We start from the raw sequence: 23,288 nt of genomic DNA on the forward strand, positions 1-23,288 counted from the left end.
GCATCACTGTAACTGAGTTATGTGATCAGCAGCCTAAACCCACAGAAAATGTCAGAAGAAGTCATCACTTCTGGATCAGCTGGCTCACAGACTCCTCACTTCTAAGCTCTATCTGTATACTGCTGCTGCCATCTCTATAGGATCAGGATATATAGTAGTTATACCCCTTCCCTCCAGCTCTATCTGTATACTGCTGCTGCTATATCTATGGGATCAGGATATATAGTAGTTATACCCCTTCCCTCCAGCTCTATCTGTATACTGCTGCTATCTCTATGAGATCAGGATATATTGTAGTTACACCCCTCTCCTCCAGCTCTATCTGTATACTGCTGCTATCTCTATGGGATCAGGATGTATTGTAGTTATACACCTCCCCTCCAGCTCTATCTGTATACTGCTGCTATCTCTATGGGATAAGGATATATAGTAGTTATACATCTCCCCTCCAGCTCTATCTGTATAATGCTGCTATCTCTATGGGATCAGGATATACAGTAGTTATACATCTCCCCTCCAGCTCTATCTGCATACTGCTGCTATCTCTATGGGATAAGGATATATAGTAGTTATACACCTCCCCTCCAGCTCTATCTGTATAATGCTGCTATCTCTATGGGATCAGGATATACAGTAGTTATACATCTCCCCTCCAGCTCTATCTGTATAATGCTGCTATCTCTATGGGATCAGGATATACAGTAGTTATACATCTCCCCTCCAGCTCTATCTGTATAATGCTGCTATCTCTATGGGATCAGAATATACAGTAGTTATACATCTCCCCTCCAGCTCTATCTGTATACTGCTGCTGTCTCTATGGGATCAGAATATACAGTAGTTATACTCTTCCCCTCCAGCTCTATCTTTATACTGCTGCCATCTCTATGTGATCAGGATATATAGTAGTTTTACACCTCCCCTCCATCTCTCTCTGTATACTGCTGCTATCACTATGGGATAAGGATATATAGTAGTTATACATCTCCCCTACTGTGTTCACACATTGAGTTTTTTTCTGTGATTTTCCCAAAATGTTAAGGAAGTGCACGTTAAGCATTTATTTATATATTAGTGCAAATGCTCCACATCTACAGGACACAGTGTCATGCATTTGCCTTGTGACATAGTCAATAGTTGAGCCCGGGTTCACAGCCCTGAATGATGCTGTTCCTATCATCCTATAGTTGTACAGTATAAGGAAAGTTCCAACAAGTTTTAGTTCCACTTTTCATTAAATATTCTGTAATATTTTGTATAAATGTTCCAGCTCCGCAGCCTCGGAGGAATGAGTCAGCGTCGGCCGCACAGTTTTTAATATTTACGGCTTTCATTTTTTTCCCCTCACTCTGTACAACCATATACTTAATTAAGGGACTGGCTGTAATTATTGCTGCGAGGACGGAACTCGCATTTATTATGTCAGACCATAAAACTGCGCCGCATCTCTACCGGGCGAAAAAATATCAAAAAAGATAATGAGGAAAATGAAACACTGAGCCGTAATCTCTTCTCTTCCGCAGGAGCTGGTGAAGAATCCGCAGTTCTTCGCTGCAAATGCCAGTCGCTTTGATTTGCACCAGGGACTCACAGGTACTGTCATATTAGGCCTATGTGTTATTTGTCATGTAGTGGTTTGTTTAAATGTCGCAAAACAACAACTCCCAGCATGCCCGGACAGCCTTTGGCTGTCCGGGCATGCTGGGAATTGTAGTTTTGGAACAGCTGGAGGTGCACTGGTTTGGAAATACTGCTTTGAGCATTGCTGTTGGTCTCCCATGCACTGCCTAGACCATGATACCTGCTGCTTAGCATTCTGGGAGTTGTAGTTTTGCAACAGCTGGAGGCACACTGGTTGGGAAATTTAGCTCTGAGCATTGCTGTTGGTCTCCCATGCACTGCACAGACCACGATGGCTGCTGCTTAGCATTCTGGGAGTTGTAGTTTTGCAACAGCTGGGTGCACCCTGGTTGGGAAACACTGGTCTATTGCTTGCTCAGCACTATATCCCTTTGGTTCTACATTTATTACATCATGCTATCAACATAAGTGCAATATATATATATTACACTGTATAAACTGTGATCGAGTGCCCTTTTTAAAGGGAAAGTCCCCTGTATTTCCCCTTTTTTTTTTTTTTTTTTTTTTAAAGTGTTTAGACATATGCTTTACACTTAAACAACAATAGACAAGACCTGTTCCATTCACATGAATTGGAAATGTTACGGGGCATTAACCAGTGCAGAGGTTATTCCATAGTGAGGGGGAGGCTGATCTGTGAGCAATATCTATTTGTATGTACCTCTGTTATCTATACACTAGTTTCACCTATCACTGTAATCTGATGTGTGATGATAAGGAGGAGACCTTTGGGAAATAATCTGTAGTGAATAGGATGTTTTAGCTTTGTTTTAGGCCTAGTCGCCAAAATGGGAACTGCAAGTGTTTTATGATTATTTTTAAAACATAGTGAATCTGAAAATTAATAACAAATTGTGAAAAATTCTAAAAAATATATGGGTAACATAAAAACTTAATTTAAAGACATTTCTGATCACACTTTCTCTTTAACTTCAAATAAACTAAAATATCTACCATATAACTGTTCCTCGGGGGCGGTCCTTTCACAACCTTTACATGTGTTTTAGTTTTTGTACCTTATTTGCCAGAGCGCAGTAAACATATTAAAATTAGTAGTCTTGCCTTATTCTTGCTCATAGATACGGGGCTGGTGTATGACTTTGTACATAAAGTATGTTTGGGGATATGACCATGGCAGATGGGGTGTCACATGACTTCCCAGGGCTTTGGAGGAACTGATCATTTTTACTTTCTTTTAGAAAATTGCTGGTTCCTGGCCGCCCTCGCCTCCGTCACTTTCCACAAAAAGCTACTGAGCATCGTGGTGCCCCGTAACCAGAGTTATGACAAGAACTATGCTGGAATCTTCCACTTCCGAGTGAGTATCACACACATGAGTGTATCAGTCAAGGTGTTATGCCCAATGCAGGGCCCTAGGGGGCAAGGCATGATAGGGTGCCATACCCCTCCCACTTACATTACAGAATATATCAGTTTCTCTTAGCAGGGATCTGAAACATTTCTGTTGTCTAAATGGGATAAATCACCAAAAATCCACTTGTTTTGGGAGTCTTAATCGTGTACTTCCTGGATGAACAGTTGGTCTGTTTTACAATTCCCAGAATGCATTGCTTCTCCTAATCTCTCCATTTAAGCCCTCCCACCCTGCCCACTACCTTCCCACAGCACTCCTGTCAGTTTCCCCCCCAGAGCTGCTGCAGAACATGTCATTTCACAGCAGGCTTTTGCACGGTGTGGCTGCAGCATCAGCTGTGTTCATTCCCTGTCTGCTCCTCTGCCTGTGGCATTGCTCAGTACAAGTCAGCATGCTGTAACCACACGTCATTCTCCCCTATATGTCCCAATAAAGATATTTTATGTATATGTGTATATGACAGGAAGAGGGTGATGTAGCTGTTGGGGCTAGTCAGAGGTGGTGACATCATTCAGGGGGCGGGGCTAGAGCTCAGAGACAAGATGCAGCCATGCCACCTGAAACAGCAGAGAATGATGTTTTGTGTAGAGATGCAAGGCGCTAGGAAGGTGCTTAGACAACACGACACTGACAAAGAGAGGACTTCACAACTTAATGTCAGGAGCTGCAGACAACATCACTCTGACGTTGACGGGGCTACACAACTTCCTGTCTGGGAGGAAGCACACAAAAACATGCTGAAGCCAGTACAATTTTTGATGACACTATATCAGAAAGTTATATGTCTTTGAGTGATAGTCTTATTTAAATACAGTTTTCTGAAACTGGAGTACCTATATATATATATATATTTAAATCAACTGGTTCCAGAAAGTTAAACAGATTTGTAAATGACTTCTATTAAAATATTTTAATCCTTCCAGTACTTATCTGCTGCTGTTAGGATCCACAGGAAATTCTTTTCTTTTTGAATTTCCTTTCTGCCTGACCACAGTGCTCTCTGCTGACACCTCTGTCCATTCTAGGAACTGTCCAGAGTAGGAGCAAATCCCCAGAGAAAATCTATCCTGCTATGGACAGTTCCTAAAATGGACAGAGGTGTCAGCAAAGAGCACTATGGTCAGGCAGAAAGGGAATTCAAAAAGAAAAGAACTTCCTGTACATCATAACAGCAGCTGAGGGAGCACAGTGCTCTCTGCTGACATCACAAGCACAGTGCTCTCTTCTGACATCTCTGTCCATTTTAGGAACTGACCAGAGAAGCATATGTTTGCTCTGGGGATTTTCTCCTACTCTGGACAGTTCTTAAAATGGACAGAGATGTCAGCAGAGAGCACTGTGGTCATGATGTCAGCAGAGAGCTCTGTGCTTGTGATGTCAGCAGAGAGCACTGTGGTCGTGATGTCAGCAGAGAGCACTGTGGTCGTGATGTCAGCAGAGAGCTCTGTGTTCCAAAAAGAAAAGAATTTCCTCTGTAGTGTTCAGCAGCTAATAAGTACTGGAAGGATTAAGATTTTTTAATAGAAGTAATTTACAAATCTGTTTAACTTTCCGGCACCAGTTGATTTAATAAAAAATAAAAAAATAAAAATATATGTTTTCCAGTGGAGTACCCCTTTAAAGCTGTATCCCTTTCTTCCTCTTTTTTGTATATATATATTTTTTTCGTATTTCCAATATAGTGGAGCATACAACCAGCCTGTGTAAAATGTACTTGTTCTTATAGTACAGTGGTCTCCAAACTGTGGACCTCCAGATATTGCAAAACTACAACTCCCAGCATGCCCGGACAGCCATCGGCTGTCCGGGCATGCCGGGGGTTGTAGTTTTGCAACAGCTGGAGGTCTACTGTTTAGAGACCACTGCTATAGAAATCCCCTCTGTGTTTTTCCTCCTATTTTGTTGCCATTGTTGTTTTTTGGCCATTTTTCAGCATTTCTGCCAATTTGGGTGGTGACGGCGCCATCATCATACTCTCCTTGTAGCGCTCTGCTTTATGGCGCTGTCAGTCCCCTCTCCCCGGCGCGGCATCCCATGGCAATCTCTTGGCGTGCAGCAATGTTAATATTTATTTACTGCTCGTCATTACACCGCGTATTACTCAGCGCCAGCCGCTACCTGTTAATAGCCGAGAGCAGGCGGACCGTAAAACGTAATAAGCGTTCATTACCGGGGGTTGTGCGCGACACTAATGGCGCTCTGCGGAGGTGCGAGGCTCTTCGGCGGCTCTGCTCCATTTACTCCCAGCTCTAGTTCTACCGTACCTCACTCCAATAAATAACACCACAATATAGAGGACGCCGATCCCAGCGAATTCTACATCCACATCTCCCGGGTCGCTACTGATGGAGCAAAATTTGGTGTCCCGGGGTGAATATTCCAAATTTATTTTGGGATAAGTGTGAAATTCTACAAATACAGTCATCTGATTGTCATGGAATAAGGCAATTAAATATATATATATATATATATATATATATATATATATATAAATATTATTTATTGTATAATTTATATATCATTATATTTTTATTTTTTTATTGTTTAACTTTTATTTTATTATTATTATTATTAATAATAATAATAATAATAATTATTATTATTATTATAATAATACTTGTTATTATTATTATCATTATTAATAATATTTAATAATTTAAATAATATATATATATATATATATATATATATATATATATATATATATTTATATATAGATATATTCATCATATATTAGTTGTAATATAATCCACTGTTAACCCCTACAGTTCTGGCGCTTCGGTGAGTGGGTGGACGTGGTCGTGGACGATCGCCTGCCTGTGGATAGTGATGGGAAGCTCCTGTTTGTCTCATCCGCAACTAAGAATCTGTTTTGGGGAGCCCTCCTGGAGAAAGCCTATGCTAAGTAAGTGTTGTATTGGTTATGATGTAGCAGAGCTGAGTTTGTCATTGGGACTACAGGGGGGGGGGGGGGGGGGGAAGGTAAAGTTTGTAATTGTTCATTAGATTGTTTTATCCAGTAAAAGGAGCCGCGTCTTCTCCCTGGCACATAGTAGATGAAAGATGACTGGCGGCCTAAGTGCCAGGGCCTGAGTCCTATTTATTACTACATTTACGCAGAGAGTGAAGAGAGAAACTGAAAGGGCTCCTTAAAAGATCACTATTCCTCCAGCGCCGTCTGTTTTACTCCAGCACAGCTGTATCCATGCAGTTTGTTAAAGTGGTCAATCCTGGGTCATCTGACTTTTTGTGAACAACAGGATAATATAATCATCTATCAGATCCCTCCTGCTAGCTCCCAGACCCCTCCCCTCCCAGCTCTATATATATATACTGCTGCTATCTCTATGGGATCAGGATATATGGTAGTTATACACCTCCCCTCCCAGCTCTATCTGTATACTGTTGCTGCTATCTCTGTTAGATCATTATATATATATATATATATATATATATATATATATATATAGTAGTTATACACCTCCCCCTCCTAGCTCTAACTGTATACTGCAGCTATCTCTATTAGATCAGGATATATTGTAGTTATACACCTTCCCCCAGTTCTATCTGTATACTGTTGCTATCTCTATGGGATCAGGATATGTAGTAGTTAAACACCTCCCCTCCAGCTCTATCTGTATACTGCTGCTATTTCTGTGGGATCAGGATATATAGTAGTTAAACACCTCCCTTCCCGCTCTGTCGGTATACTGCTGCAATCTCTATAAGATCAGGATATATATAGTAGTTAAAAACCTACCCTCCAGCTCTATCTGTATACTGCTGCTCCAGTCCCTATGGGATCAGGATATATAGTAGTTATACACCTCCCCTCCATCTCTTTCTGTATACTGCTGCTGCAGTCCCTATGGGATCAGGTTATATAGTAGTTATACACCTCCCCTCCAGCTCTATCTGTATACTGCTGCTATCTCTATGGGATCAGGATATATAGTAGTTATACACCTTCCCTCCAGCTCTATCGCTATACTGCTGCTATCTCTATGGGATCAGGATATATAGTAGTTATACACCTTCCCTCCAGCTCTATCGCTATACTGCTGCTATCTCTATGGGATCAGGATATATAGTAGTTATACACCTCCCCTCCAGCTTTATCTGTACACTGCTGCTATCTCTATGGGATCAGGATATATAGTAGTTATACACCTCCCTTCCCGCTCTGTCGGTATACTGCTGCAATCTCTATGCCAACGGCTGTCCGGGCATGCTGGGAGTTGTAGTTTTGTAACATCTGGAGGGCCGCAGTTTGAAGACCACTGCTGTACTGTATAAGAGAGAAGAAAAAAAATTCTTGGAGTGTTTCTTTAAATGTCATGTTCTGCTCAGCTCTGCTACATCCTATGTCAACATAAGGCTAATTATAGATTTTCCATTAAATTCTCATTACTGTATAGAATGGAGAAGCAGTCAGGCTAAGTGAGAATTGATAACGCGTCCGATTTACGTGTCGGAGAACATGAATTCCCGTTGTGCCTTTGAGGCATCATACACCGGAGAACACGTTCTACAAGATGCAATATTTCATAAAGGATTTTAGGAAGATGCGCGGTCACCAGAGCTGGGGATGGGGAATAGGTGCATATGTGGCTTCCCACAATTCTATGCAATTGAGGGTCCATATATGTCTGGTGATAAGCGCTATTGGTTAATTAGAAGGATATATATATATATATATATATATATATATATATATCAGTGTTTCCCAACCAGGGTGCCTCCAGCTGTTGCAAAACTACAACTCCCAGCATGCCCGGACAGCCAAAGGCTGTCCGGGCATGCTGGGAGTTGTAGTTTTACAACAGCTGGAGGCACCCTGGTTGGGAAACACTGATATATGTATATGAAAAAATAAATTAATTAATTAATTAAATAAAATAAAAAAATAAAAAATAAAATATATATATATATATATTCTGACACAGAAAGACAATGCAAGCAAGAATATCAGTAATTTCATTCTGCCATTTTAATTTAGAATTATGTATTTTTTTTATGCTATATAAGGACTTTCAATACCAAAATACCAAAGTCAATACCAAATTAGCTGCAGTTCAATCATTTGTCCACCAGATGTCAGTAGTGTAACATCTTTCCTATCTCAACCGGTTTGGTTTTATATACCCAAAGCTAAATAAAGTTTACTGTCTCTTAAAGGGGTACTCCGGTGGAAAACTTTTTTTTTTTTATCAACTGGTGCCAGAAAGTTAAACAGATTATGTAAATTACTTCTATTAAAAAAAATCTTAATCCTTCCAGTACTTATTAGCTGCTGAATACTACAGAGGAAATGCTTTTCTTTTTGGGACACAGAGCTCTCTGCTGACATCATGACCACAGTTCTCTCTGCTGACATCACGAGCACAGTGCTCTCTGCTGACATCTCTGTCACTTTTAAGAACTTTCCAGAGTAGGAGAAAATCCCCATGGCAAACATACGCTGCTCTGGACAGGTCCTAAAATGGACAGAGGTGTCAGCAGAGAGCACTGTGCTCCTGATGTCAGCAGAGAGCTCTGTGTCCATGATGTCAGCAGAGAGCTCTGTGTTCCAAAAAGGAAATAATTTCCTCTGTAGTATTCAGCAGCTAATAAGTACTGGAAGGATTAAGATTTTTTAATAGAAGTAATTTATCAATCTATTTAACTTTCTGGCACCAATTGATTTAAAAAAAATTTAAAAAAAGTTTTCCACCGAGTACCCCTTTAAGAGTTGACAATTTTTAACACCCCCCAGAGGGTTTTGCAGCCACTCCTGTGATGCAGCCGCTTAATACAACAGGAAAATTGGTCTGGCAGGAAATCCTCAATTTAGAGTGGTCTCCTATCAATCATGGCATGAATTACCCCTGGCACTGGTAGCCAGATATTGTTTTTTTTTTCGGTTTTAATCAGCGGCATTAAAAATAAAAAATGAAAATAAAAAACATTGGGGCATAATTAGAAACAAGTTTTATTCAGTTTTGAGTTGTTTTAATAATAAAATAGTAATGATAGTAATAGTAATATTACAATTATTTGTATTAGTTTTTGTTGTTCAATAAACGATGAAAGGGGTCTACATAAAAAAGTCACAAAAATTTAAAGGGCACCTGATTCCAATTTCTGCACAAACATCTTTACAAGTCTTTATTGCTCTCTGATGACCCCTGGTGGCCAGATTTACATGACATTCTTCTCTCACAGGCTCTGCGGTTCTTATGAAGACTTACAGATCGGACAGGTGTCTGAAGCCCTGGTAGATTTCACCGGCGGCGTCAACATGACCATCAAGTTAGAGCAGGCACCTCCCGATCTATGGCAGATCATGGTTAGAGCGGCGTACAGCGGCTGTCTGATGGGATGTCAGACCCGATCAGGGGTAAGTCCAATCTCTTCTGGTATACTGATATATTAACAGAATAATTTGTCCTGAAAAAAATAAATAAATAAATAAAATAAAAATAAAATATATATATATATATATATATATATATATATAGTCCTGAATTATATATATATATATATATATATATACATATATATACACGCACATACATATATATACACATACATACATATACACATACATACATATGTATATATATATATATGTGTATATATATATATATATATATATATATATATATATATACATATATATATATGGAACTGGGCTAGAAAAGGTATTAGCTTTGTAGAAACAACTCCCAAAAGTGCAGATTTTTGGGGGGTGGAGCTTAAACATCCTGATTTGACTTAAAGGGGTACTCCTGTGGAAATTTTTTTTTTTTAATTTTAAATGAACTGGTGGCAGAAAGTTAAACAGATTTGTAACTTACTTTTATTTAAAAACTGTAATCCTTTCAGAGGAAATTCTTTTCTTTTTTAATTTCTTTTTTTTTAAATCTTGTCCACAGTGCTCTCTGCTCACACCTCTGTCCATGTCAGGAACTGTCCAGAGCAGCATAGGTTTGCTATGGGGATTTTCTCCTGCTCAGGACAGTTCCTGATACGGGCATCAGGTGTCAGCAGAGAGCATTGTGAGAAATTCAAAAAGAAAAGAATTTCCTCTGTAGCATACAGCTGCTAAAAAGTACTGGAAGGATAAAGATTTTTTAATAGAAGTAATTTACAAATCTATTTAACTTTCTGGCATTAGTTGATTAAAAAAAAAATGTTTTCCATGGGAGTACCCCTTTAATATTCCTGCAGTTTGATTTCTATCATATTTGCCAGTAGTCCCAATTTTAGCAGGAAAATATTGGGAATTGAGCTGCAAAAAGTAAGGGGTTTAGGGAAGTTTTTATTTGGAGTGTTCCTCAGGGGCGGGGTTTAAATATCTAAATTATTACTTTTCTAATGATTGAAAGTATGTAATATTCATGAGGCCTGATAAATATTATACTTGTCAGCCGTTCCAATTTTAGATGGGCAGTCTCCGGAATGGGGCTGCAAAAATATCTAAATATCCCTAGTTCATAGTTTTTTCTGCGTGTTTCTTGGGGGTGGGGCTTAAACATCCTGATTCTGGCTTTTTTTTTAAATGTTGCCAAGTATGTAAGGCCTGGGTTGTTTTTGGAGGTGTTCCTCAGGGGCAGGGACATATTTGTAAAGCCTAATCAATATTCATGTAGCCTGATTAAGATCATACTTGCCAACAGTACGAATTTTGGAAGGACCATCCTGGGAATCTGTGAGGGGTTTAGGCAAGCTTGGGTTTGGGGGAGTTTCTATTTAGTGTGGGGGTGTTCCTCAGGGGTGGGATATAAATATCCCTTTTTTGTCTTTTCTAATGTTGGGGAGTATACAGCATATTTAAAACCTGATCAACATTCATGGGGCCATAGCAAAAATTCCTTAGGCCTCCCAAAGGGGCACTCCGCCCCTAGACATCTTATCCCCTGTAAACCGCTGGGACCCCGGCAATCTCTGAGCAGCACCCTGGCATTCGTTCAGTGGTCATGATATCATGCCACGCCCCCTCCATGCATGTCTATGGGAGGGGGCGTCACACCCCCTCCCATAGACTTGCATTGAAGGGGCGGGGTGTGACATCATGATGGGGGCGGGGCTATGACATCACGAGCTACCCGCGCCGGCTCCAGCGTTCGGAACAGTTTTTTCCAAACGCTGAGCAGCGGAGTAACCCTTTAAATATACATGGAGAATGACCGTCATAAGGATCAACCAATATACACGATGCCTAATTTTTTATTCAGTTATTTTGCTTAATATTTATGAAGTTTATTTATAGAAAGATATTAATTGCAGAATAAAAATTTACAATATTTTTGTTTCTTTTATTTTATTGTATCCTCGTCATTTATTGGCTATTGAGTGATTAAAATTATCTCCGATTAATTGTTTTAGCCCGAGCGGGTCCTGGAGAATGGATTAGTGGCGGGACACGCGTACACTGTGACCGGAATCAGAACGGTAAAATCCGCTTTACCGCGCGCCTGCCCCCCACTCTCTCTCTTTCTCTCCTCTATAAAGTGGCTCTCGCTGTTTGTGTTGCATAAATGAGTAAATTCTTCCATCACTTCTCTCCAGGTGACCTGCAAATCTGGAACAGAAAATTTAGTCAGGCTGAGAAACCCATGGGGAAAGATTGAATGGAAAGGAAATTGGAGTGACAGGTAGGCGAAAAAAAAAAAAATTCTATCTTTATTAACAATTCACAATACTATACTGCTCCCTAGAGGCAAGATGTGACATTACACATTTTATATTTTGTTTTAATTATAATTTAATTAACTAACAATATGATTTTGGAATTCTAGCTAAATAACAAAAAGTAAAATCTGACATAATTCCAACGGGTTAAACTTGTAAAAAAATAAAAAAAATAAAAATAAAATAATTTTCTATGAAAATAATAATAAATAATATTCTTCTTTATTTTCCACTTACATTTCATGTTGATTTATTACATTACCTCCTGCAGCTAAAACGCAGAAATCCGAATTTTTTTTTTGGTGACTGTAAAACAAAATCCCAGCATGTAACTAATTTGAGGCAAGCGAAGCACGGAATCCATTTTTCATGCTTATCCCTGCTGTAATCTGCATAATACATCTCTGTGTCTTCTTTCATTGCATTTATTTCCTTTTATTTATTTTTTTTAACCAGTTCCTCAAAATGGGAACAACTGAGCCTCAAGGAAAGACTACTACTGCGGAAGACCCGAGAAGATGGAGAATTCTGGTATGAAAAACATTGAAAAGTTTTTAAAATGAGCAAATACCTTTATCATTACTATTTCTAGTTCCACAGCATTAGACGTAGAGTTTCTGGCTTCCTGCAGTCACCTCTAGGTGGAGCTCAGGAGTTTTCTGTGATATTATTGAGTTCTTTAATTCTGGCTTCCTGCAGTCACCTCTAGGTGGAGCTCAGGAGTTTTCTATGATGTTATTGAGTTCTATGATTCTGTTTTCCTGCAGTCACCTCTAGGTGGGGCTCAGGAGTTTACTGTGATATTATTGAGTTCTATAATTCTGGCTTCCTGCAGTCACCTCTAGGTGGAGCTCAGGAGTTTACTGTGATATTATTGAGTTCTAAAATTCTGGTTTCCTGCAGTCACCTCTAGGTGGTGCTCAGGAGTTTACTGTGATATTATTGAGTTCTATGATTCTGGCTTTCTGCAGTCACCTCTAGGTGGAGCTCAGGAGTTTACTGTGATATTATTGAGTTCTATGATTCTGGCTTCCTGCAGTCACCTCTAGGTGGCACTCAGGCGTTTACTGTGATATTATTGAGTTCTATAATTCTGGTTTCCTGCAGTCACCTCTAGGTGGAGCTCAGGCGTTTACTGTGATATTATTGAGTTCAATGATTCTGGCTTCCTGCAGTCACCTCTAGGTGGAGCTCAGGCGTTTACTGTGATATTATTGAGTTTTATGATTCTGGTTTCCTGCAGTCACCTCTAGGTGGAGCTCAGGAGTTTACTGTGAGATTATTGAGTTCTATAATTCTGGTTTCCTGCAGTCACCTCTAGGTGGAGCTCAGGAGTTTACTGTGAGATTATTGAGTTCTATAATTCTGGCTTCCTGCAGTCACCTCTAGTTGGAGCTCAGGAGTTTACTGTGATATTATTGAGTTCTATAATTCTGGTTTCCTGCAGTCACCTCTAGGTGGAGCTCAGGAGTTTACTGTGAGATTATTGAGATCTATGATTCTGGTTTCCTGCAGTCACCTCTAGGTGGAGCTCAGGAGCTTCCTGCATACTGTGTGATCATTGAATACATTTTATCCAGTAAAATTAAAATTTAAAATTTTAAGCTATTCCGATGGACTCTGTTGCCTCATGTGATGTGTTCAGTTAAAGGGATTCTCCTCCGTCAGTTCCGAACGCTGTTTTTGCGCTGCGAGGGTCGGCCACGCCCCTCGTGACATCATGGTCACGCCCCCTCAATGCAAGTCTATGGGAGGGGGCGTGACGAAGTCACGCCCCCTCCCATAGACTTGCATTGAGGGGGCGTGACCGTGACGTCACGAGGGGCATGCCCGACCCCCGCAGCGCAAAAACAGTGAACGCTGGCCAGTGGAGTACCCCTTTAAGCCACCACAAAGCTAGAATATGGAAAATAAAGTGAATTTATTTATTATTTTTGGGCACAGGATGTCTATTGAAGACTTTGAGGCTCATTTCGTGGAGCTGGTCATCTGCAAGCTGACCCCTGACCTGATGAGCCATGAGAACGGCAAGGAATGGACGCTGTCAATGCAGATAGGGAAATGGGTGGAGGGCAGCACGGCGGGCGGCAGGATGACCTTCACAGGTATTGTATCTATGACCTATGAGCTGTCATTGGGGATGTCCACCTGACACCAGGCATTGATACATTGTATCCTCATATATATATATGCAGAGTCCTACTGGAAAAACCCTCAGTACCGGCTGAAGATCCTGGTGGGAGACAACATGGAGAAGTACACCAATTCCTGCAACGTCCTAGTGTCGCTGCTTCAGAAACAGAACCATAAACACAGGAACCAGTCCCCTCCCTTCTACATTGGGATGTCAGTCTTCAAGGTGAGAATGTGATGGGTCTTATACTCCAGTCACATCCAGAGCTGCAATCACAATTCTCCTGGCCGTCCTCTCATTATCAACTAAAGGAGTACTCCACTGGAAAACATATTTTTTTTTTTTAAAGGGGTATTCCAGGAAAAAACTTTTTTTTTAAATTATAAATCAACTGGCTCCAGAAAGTTAAACAAGATTTGTCTAACTTCTATTAAAAAATAATCTTAATCCTTTCAGTACTTATGAGCTGCTGAAGTTTAGTTGTTCTTTTCTGTCTAAGTGCTCTCTGATGACACCTGTCTCGGGAACTGTCCAGAGTAGAAGCAAATCCCCATAGCAAACCTCTTTTGTCCATTTTAGGAACTGTCCAGGCAGGAGAAAATCCCCATAGCAAACATATGCTGCTCTGAACAGTTCCTAAAATGGACAGAGATGTCAGCAGAGAGCACTGTGGACATGATGTCAGAGGAAATGCATTTCTTTTTTGGATTTCTCTTTAGTATACAGCCCCTAAAAAGTACTGGAAGGATTAAGATTTTTTTTTTTTAATAGAAGTGATTTACAAATCTGTTTAACTTTCTGGCACCAGTTGATTTAAAAGAAAAAGTTTTCCACGGGAGTACCAGTTTAATGCAGTTCCCCCTGTTGCATTGCATTCTGGGAGATGTGGTTTTCTACATCAGATTACTGTTCAGCGCCTCCTGCTGCATTGTATTCTGGGAGATGTGGTTTTCTACATCAGATTACTGTTCAGCGCCTCCTGCTGCATTGTATTCTGGGAGATGTGGTTTTCTACATCAGATTACTGTTCAGCGCCTCCTGCTGCATTGTATTCTGGGAGATGTGGTTTTCTACATCAGATTACTGTTCAGCGCCTCCTGCTGCATTGTATTCTGGGAGATGTGGTTTTCTACATCAGATTACTGTTCAGCGCCTCCTGCTGCATTGTATTCTGGGAGATGTGGTTTTCTACATCAGATTACTGTTCAGCGCCTCCTGCTGCATTGCATTCTGGGAGATGTGGTTTTCTACATCAGATTACTGTTCAGCGCCTCCTGCTGCATTGCATTCTGGGAGAAGTGGTTTTCTACATCAGATTACTGTTCAGCGCCTCCTGCTGCATTGCATTCTGGGAGATGTGGTTTTCTACATCAGATTACTGTTCAGCGCCTCCTGCTGCATTGTATTCTGGGAGATGGATGTGGTTTTCTACATCAGATTACTGTTCAGAGCCTCCTGCTGCATTGCATTCTGGGAGAAGTGGTTTTCTACATCAGATTACTGTTCAGCGCCTCCTGCTGCATTGTATTCTGGGAGATGTGGTTTTCTACATCAGATTACTGTTCAGCGCCTCCAGCAAACATTACAAGTCCAGGGCTGTAGAAAGAATATTAGGCTGCAGAATTGTGATTGCAGCTCTGGGAGTCAATGGAGTTTGGCTAAATGGGGGCATTTACAATGATGTAGTGCAGTGTTTCCCAACCAGGGTGTCTCCAGATGTTGCAAAACTACAAATCCCAGCATGCCTGGACAGCCTTCGGCTGTCCAGGCATGCTAGGAGTTGTAGTTTTGCAACACCTGGAGACTTTCTGGTTAGAAAACACTGATGAAGTGCAAAATGATGTGCTATACACTCTTACAACCTGTTGGGGGCAGTGTTCCTACCCACTTCCATGAACACTGATCTGAGCTCCAGTGATCTGACTGTGCTGCATTGCATTCTGGGAGATGTACATTTTCTATTATTCATTACATTTTCCTCTTTTGTCTTCCAGGTGCCGCTTGAGGTGAGTGACAACAATGTATCCATTGGAAGAGTTTATTGATACAATGTAGAGCTCTGGCAATAAATCGGCCTCTTATTAGTACACCGCCCCTTTAAGACAAAGGTCGGGATTCTCAAATTAGTAAAGGCCGCTGAGCCGCCGTATTCAACAAATCCTCGCTGCGCTGTGGGCGAGAAGGTTCGCGGAAAAAAGGCTCCGAATAGACGATGAGTTTAACACTTTGTCTTAATTTAATATTCATAATAATAATAATAATAATTATCTGTAATTGTACGGCCGGCTGAGAGTGGAGCGGGGAGGGGGGGAACGGGGCCGAAGAGCGCGACAAAAGAAATCACTGCGAGCCGGGAGGTCAAATGCAGGTTTTATCGAACGGGAAGATTAATGCTGCAGGTTGTGGAGCCGCCACCGCTGCCAGGAACGCCGAGGATAATAAATCCTCATATTGACTGCAACCTACAGCCACGGAATATTCTAAACCCCGGGCGCCAACCAAGGGAGAATATACATCAAGAAATAGATATGAAATAGATAGATATGAGATATAGATATGAGATAGATATGAGATAGATAGATATGAGATAGATAGATATGAGATAGATGGATAAATAGATATGAGAGACAGATAGATATGAGATAGATAGATAGATAGATACATAGATATGAGATAGATAGATAGATACTGGGCTAAATATACAGCAACAGGAGAATACAGCAGCACACTGCTAGCACAAAGATATAGATAAAACATGAGTATATAGATACAACATGAGAAGCTATTCAGCTATGGTGCAGTAATGAAATAGTGAGATACTTAGCTTGCAATTTGGCGGCCAAATAGCTTGAACCGTCCCACCACGGTAAGGTGATCTCATTGGGACGGACCCTACACTATGAATATGCCTCTGTGTGAACAGTACAGCAGGCATTGCAGGATCTGGAACATCCAAATCACCTTATATACACCTGATAGAGGTGGGTGGGGTGCAAGAGCCAACATGGAGGTAGCCACTCCCCTGTATGTGTAATACAAACAAAGAATAAGTTGGCCATCACTATTGATTCCAAACTATTATACGGACCTGGCTTACAGGTGCAGGCTGCTGGGCTAAATATACAGCTAAGTATCTCACTATTTCATTACTGCACCATAGCTGAATAGCTTCTCATGTTGTACCTATATACTCATGTTTTATCTATATCTTTGTGCTAGCAGTGTGCTGCTGTATTCTCCTGTTGCTAGATAGATAGATAGATATGAGATAGATAGATAGATATGGGATAGATATGAGAGATAGATAGATAGATATATAGATAGATATGAGATAGATATGAGATAGATATGAGATAGATATGAGATAGATATATAGATATGAGGTAGATAGATAGATAGATATGAGATAGATAGATGGGAGACGATATTTACTGATAAAGTGACTACCTTGTATATATATATATGTATCTCTCCCATATACAGTATCAGAGTGTGAGGTGTCGGCTGCCACAAGAATTCTTTCTGAACCACCGTCCGGTGAACAATAAGTGCGTGTTCATCAATGAGCGGGAGGTGACCCAGGACTTCCACCTGTACCCAGGGTCCTACGTCATCGTCCCCTCCACCGCAGACCCCGGACAGGAATGTGACTTCATCCTTCGTGTCTTCTCCAGAAAACACATCCTAGAGTAAGTGTAACCTTCTATTACTAGATGATCCATGTCTCCTACTGATACCGCGGATGTATCACTGACCATCGTATATACCGCAGATGTATCACTGACTATCGTATATACCGCAGATGTATCACTGACTATTGTATATACCGCAGATGTATCACTGACTATCGTATATACCGCAGATGTATCACTGACCATCGTATATACCGCAGATGTATCACTGACCATCGTATATACTGCAGATGTATCACTGACTATCGTATATACCGCAGATGTATCACTGACTATCGTATATACCGCAGATGTATCACTGACCATCATATATACCGCAGATGTATCACTGACCATCATATATACCGCAGATGTATCACTGACCATCATATATACCGCAGATGTATCACTGACCATCGTATATACTGCAGATGTATCACTGACCATCATATATACCGCAGATGTATCACTGAACATCATATATACCGCAGATGTATCACTGACCATCATATATACCGCAGATGTATCACTGACCATCATATATACCGCAGATGTATCACTGACCATCATATATACCGCAGATGTATCACTGACCATCGTATATACCGCAGATGTATCACTGAACATCATATATACCACAGATGTATCACTGACCATCGTATATACCGCAGATGTATCACTGAACATCATATATACCGCAGATGTATCACTGACCATCATATATACCGCAGATGTATCACTGACCATCATATATACCGCAGATGTATCACTGACCATCGTATATACCGCAGATGTATCACTGAACATCATATATACCACAGATGTATCACTGACCATCGTATATACCGCAGATGTATCACTGAACATCATATATACCGCAGATGTATCACTGACCATCGTATATACCGCAGATGTATCACTGAACATCATATATACCGCAGATGTATCACTGACCATCGTATATACCGCAGATGTATCACTGAATGATAATGGTTATTATTTACTCATTGCAGGGTTCAAGGAGAGAGTCCTAATATGGTTTTGTGCTGCAAGGTAAGGAAAGATTATCAGAAGATATCATAGATATTGTATATAGGAGCAGTATTATAGTAGTTATATTCTTGTATATAGGAGGCAGTATTATAGTAGTTATATTCTTGTATATAGGAGCAGTATTATAGTAGGTATATTCTTGTATATAGGAGCAGTATTATAGTAGTTATATTCTTGTATATAGGGGCAGTATTATAGTAGTTATATTCTTGTATATAGGAGCAGTATTATAGTAGTTATATTCTTGTATTTAGGAGCAATATTATAGTAGTTATATTTTTGTATATAGGAGCAGTATTATAGTAGTTATATTCTTGTATATAGGAGCAGTATTATAGAAGTTATATTGTTGTGTATAGGAGCAGTATTATAGTAGTTATATTCTTATATACAGGAGCAGTATTATAGTAGTTATATCCTTGTATATAGGAGCAGTATTATAGTAGTTATATTCTTGTATATAGGAGCAGTATTATAGTAGTTATATTCTTGTATATAGGAGCAGTATTATGGTAGTTATATTCTTGTATATAGGAGCAGTATTATAGTAGTTATATTCTTGTATATAGGAGCAGTATTATAGTAGTTATATTCTTGTATATAGGAGAAGTATTATAGAAGTTATATTGTTGTGTATAGGAGCAGTATTATAGTAGTTATATTCTTATATACAGGAGCAGTATTATAGTAGTTATATCCTTGTATATAGGAGCAGTATTATAGTAGTTATATTCTTGTATATAGGAGCAGTATTATAGTAGTTATATTCTTGTATATAGGAGCAGTATTATGGTAGTTATATTCTTGTATATAGGAGCAGTATTATAGTAGTTATATTCTTGTATATAGGAGCAGTATTATGGTAGTTATATTCTTGTATATAGGAGCAGTATTATGGTAGTTATATTCTTGTATATAGGAGCAGTATTATAGTAGTTATATTCTTGTATATGGGGGCAGTATTATAGTAGTTATATTCTTGTATATAGGAGCAGTATTATAGTAGTTATATTCTTGTATATAGGGGGCAGTATTATAGTAGTTATATTCTTGTATATAGGAGCAGTATTATAGTAGTTATATTCTTGAATATAGGAGCAGTATTATAGTAGTTATATTCTTGTATATAGGAGCAGTATTATAGTAGTTATATTCTTGTATATAGGAGGCAGTATTATAGTAGTTCTATTCTTGTATATAGGAGCAGTATTATAGTAGTTATATTCTTGTATATAGGAGCAGTATTATAGTAGTTATATTCTTATATATATAGGAGCAGTATTATAGTAGTTATATTCTTGTATATAGGAGCAGTATTATAGTAGTTTCATTCTTGTATATGGGGGCAGTATTATAGTAGTTATATTCCTGTATATAGGAGCAGTATTATAGTAGTTATATTCTTGTATATAGAAGCAGTATGATAGTAGTTATAGTCTTGTACATAGGAGCAGTATTATAGTAGTTATATTCTTGTATATAGGAGCAGTATTATAGTAGTTATGTTCTTGTATATAGGAGGCAGTATTATAGTAGTTATATTCCTGTATATAGGAGCAGTATTATAGTAGTTATATTCTTGTATATAGAAGCAGTATGATAGTAGTTATAGTCTTGTACATAGGAGCAGTATTATAGTAGTTATATTCTTGTATATAGGAGCAGTATTATAGAAGTTATATTCTTGTATATAGGAGCAGTATTATAGTAGTTATATTCTTGTATATAGGAGCAGTATTATAGTAGTTATATTCTTGTATATAGGAGCAGTATTATAGTAGTTATATTCTTGTATATAGGAGCAATATTATAGTAGTTATATTCTTGTATATAGGAGGCAGTATTGTAATAGTTATATTCTTGTATATAGGAACAGTATTATAGTAGTTATATTCTTGTATATAGAGGCAGTATTATAGTAGTTATATTCTTGTATATATGAGCAGTATTATAGTAGTTATATTCTTGTATATAGGGGCAGTATTATAGTAGTTATATTCTTGTATATAGGAGCAGTATTATAGTAGTTATATTCTTGTATATAGGGGCAGTATTATAGTAGTTATATTCTTGTATATGGGGGCAGTATTATAGTAGTTATATTCCTGTATATGGGGGCAGTATTATAGTAGTTATATTCTTGCATATGGGGGCAGTATTATAGTAGTTATATTCTTGTACATAGGGGCAGTATTATAGTAGTTATATTCTTGTATATAGGAGGCAGTATTATTGTAGTTATGTTCTTGTAAATAGGAGGCAGTATTATAGTAGTTATATTCTTGTATATAGGATCAGTATTATAGTAGTTATATTCTTGTATATAGGAGTAGTAGTATTATAGAAGTTATATTCTTGTATATAGGAGCAGTATTATAATAGTTATATTCTTGTATATAGGAGGCAGTATTATAGTAGTTATATTCTTGTATATAGGAGCAGTATTATAGAAGTTATATTCTTGTATATAGGAGCAGTATTATAGTAATTATATTCTTGTATATAGGAGCAGTATTATAGAAGTTATATTCTTGTATATAGGAGCAGTATTATAATAGTTATATTCTTGTATATAGGGGCAGTATTATAGTAGTTATATTCTTGTATATAGGAGAAGTATTATAATAGTTATATTCTTGTATATAGGGGCAGTATTATAATAGTTATATTCTTGTATATAGGGGCAGTATTATAATAGTTATATTCTTGTATATAGGGGCAGTATTATAGTAGTTATATTCTTGTATATGGGGGCAGTATTATAGGTGAATACCTTTTTGTTTTAACATAGAACATTCTTTGTTTTTCAACAGAAAGTTGCTGATAAACAGGACGATCGGGAAAATTTCATTATCAGATATTTTGAAAAGGTAAATTCACCAGCAATAACATCTGCAATAGGAAACTGTAATTAAGTTAGTGTAATTGAATTGTTTGTCATCACATAAATAAAGCTAGAAACATATAATAGGAACGTGACCAGGTCACATAAACACATTATAATGATGACAACGACAACTGACAAAACTGCTGGCCGTGGTGTAATGGAGTCAGTTTGGGCCCCACAGTGTCTGTGTCCATAGGCTCCTCAGGGGGGCGTCTTACCTGTGGCCCCACGTCCATCCCCCACTGTATACGTCAGTGTTTTCCAACCAGGGTGCCTCCTGCTGTTGCAAAACTGCAACTCACAGCATGCCCGGACAGCCGAAGGCTGTCCGGGCATGCTGGGAGTTGTAGTTTTGCTACAGCTGGAGGCACCCTGGTTGGGAAACACTGGTACATGTCCTGTTCTTTAGAGCATTAAATATACTAATTCTATATATATTATGTTTCAGCACCCGGAGATCACCGTCTCTCAGCTGCAGGTATTGCTGAATAAAGGATCGTGGCCAGGTAGGTCCCATAGACATAACACTGTCAGCTATTTTTGAGAAAATGAAGAGGCTTAAAGGGGGGGGGGGGGGGGGCACTTTGTTATTATTATTATTGTTATTATTTTATTATTATTATTATTATTATATTATTATTATTGTTATTATTATTATTATTATTGTCATTATTATTATTGTTATTATTATTACTGTTATTATTATTATTATTTATGTTATTATTATTGTTATTATTATGATATTATTGTTATTGTTTTTATTATTGTTATTATTATTATTTTTATTGTTATTTAGAGATGAGCGAACTTACAGTAAATTCGATTCGTCACGAATTTCTCAGCTCGGCGGTTGCTGACTTTTCCTGCATAAATTAGTTCAGCTTTCCGGTGCTCCGGTGGGCTGGAAAAGGTGGATACAGTCCTAGGAAAGAGTCTCCTAGGACTGTATCCACCTTTTCCAGCCCACAGGAGCACCTGAAAGCTGAACTAATTTATGCAGGATAAGTCATCAACTGCCGAGCTGAGAAGTTCATGACGAATCGAATTTACTGTAAGTTCGCTCATCTCTAGTGTTATCATTATTATGGTTATTATTTTTATAGTAATTAATATTGGTAATGTTTTTATTATTGTTATTATTATTATTGTTATTGTTATTATTATTATTATCTTTATTGGTATTATTATTGGTATTTTTATTATTATTATTATTGTTATTATTATTATTATTATTATTTATTATTGTTATTATTATTATTATTTTAATAAAAAAAAAATTCTGTCACTTACACAGACATGTGAAAAGTTTTGATCAGTCGGGATTTCTTTGCTGAGACACCCACTGATCTTAGATAGAAAGTCCGGAGTCCAGGCTGTTTAACTCACAGAGCATTGTCTGGACTAGATACAACTGTAGCAAAGCTTAAAGGGGTACTCCGGTGGACAACACATTTTTTTTTTTTTTTAATCAACTGGTGCCAGAAAGTTATACAGATTTGTCAATTACTTTTATTAAAAAATCTTAATCCTTCCAGTACTTATCAGCAGGAAGTTGTGTAGTTCTATCCAGTCAGACCACAGTGCTCTCTGCTGACACCTCTGTCCATGTCATGAACTGTTCAGAGCAGCAGAGGTTTGCTATGGGGATTTGCTTGTACTCTGGACAGTTCCTGAGATGGACAGAGGTGTCAGCAGAGAGCACTGTGGTCAGACTGGAAAGAACAACACAACTTCTGGAGCAGACAGCAGCTGATAAGTACTGGAAGGATTAAGATTTTTTAATAGAAGTTATTTACAAATCTGTTTAACTTTCTGGTACCAGTTGATTAGAATTATTTTTTCCACCGGAGT

General features: G+C 38.6%; 1 protein-coding gene across 1 annotated transcript in view; it reads left to right on the top strand.

Moving 5' to 3' along the window:
- The window catches only part of LOC130363137 (calpain-14-like), a 54,403-nt gene that overhangs the window by 10,708 nt on the left and 20,407 nt on the right, over positions 1–23,288 (top strand). Inside the window, exons 3-16 of the mRNA XM_056568537.1 lie at positions 1,524–1,593; positions 2,841–2,959; positions 5,785–5,921; positions 9,221–9,395; positions 11,387–11,452; positions 11,570–11,655; positions 12,149–12,223; positions 13,637–13,797; positions 13,888–14,051; positions 15,821–15,832; positions 17,310–17,515; positions 18,511–18,550; positions 21,364–21,420; positions 21,886–21,943. Of these exons, the coding sequence (XP_056424512.1) occupies positions 1,524–1,593; positions 2,841–2,959; positions 5,785–5,921; positions 9,221–9,395; positions 11,387–11,452; positions 11,570–11,655; positions 12,149–12,223; positions 13,637–13,797; positions 13,888–14,051; positions 15,821–15,832; positions 17,310–17,515; positions 18,511–18,550; positions 21,364–21,420; positions 21,886–21,943 (1,426 nt within the window). The remainder of the gene's footprint in view (positions 1–1,523; positions 1,594–2,840; positions 2,960–5,784; positions 5,922–9,220; positions 9,396–11,386; positions 11,453–11,569; positions 11,656–12,148; positions 12,224–13,636; positions 13,798–13,887; positions 14,052–15,820; positions 15,833–17,309; positions 17,516–18,510; positions 18,551–21,363; positions 21,421–21,885; positions 21,944–23,288) is intronic.

This window comes from Hyla sarda, chromosome 3 (assembly GCF_029499605.1).
Source record: "Hyla sarda isolate aHylSar1 chromosome 3, aHylSar1.hap1, whole genome shotgun sequence".
Lineage (NCBI taxonomy): Eukaryota > Metazoa > Chordata > Amphibia > Anura > Hylidae > Hyla > Hyla sarda.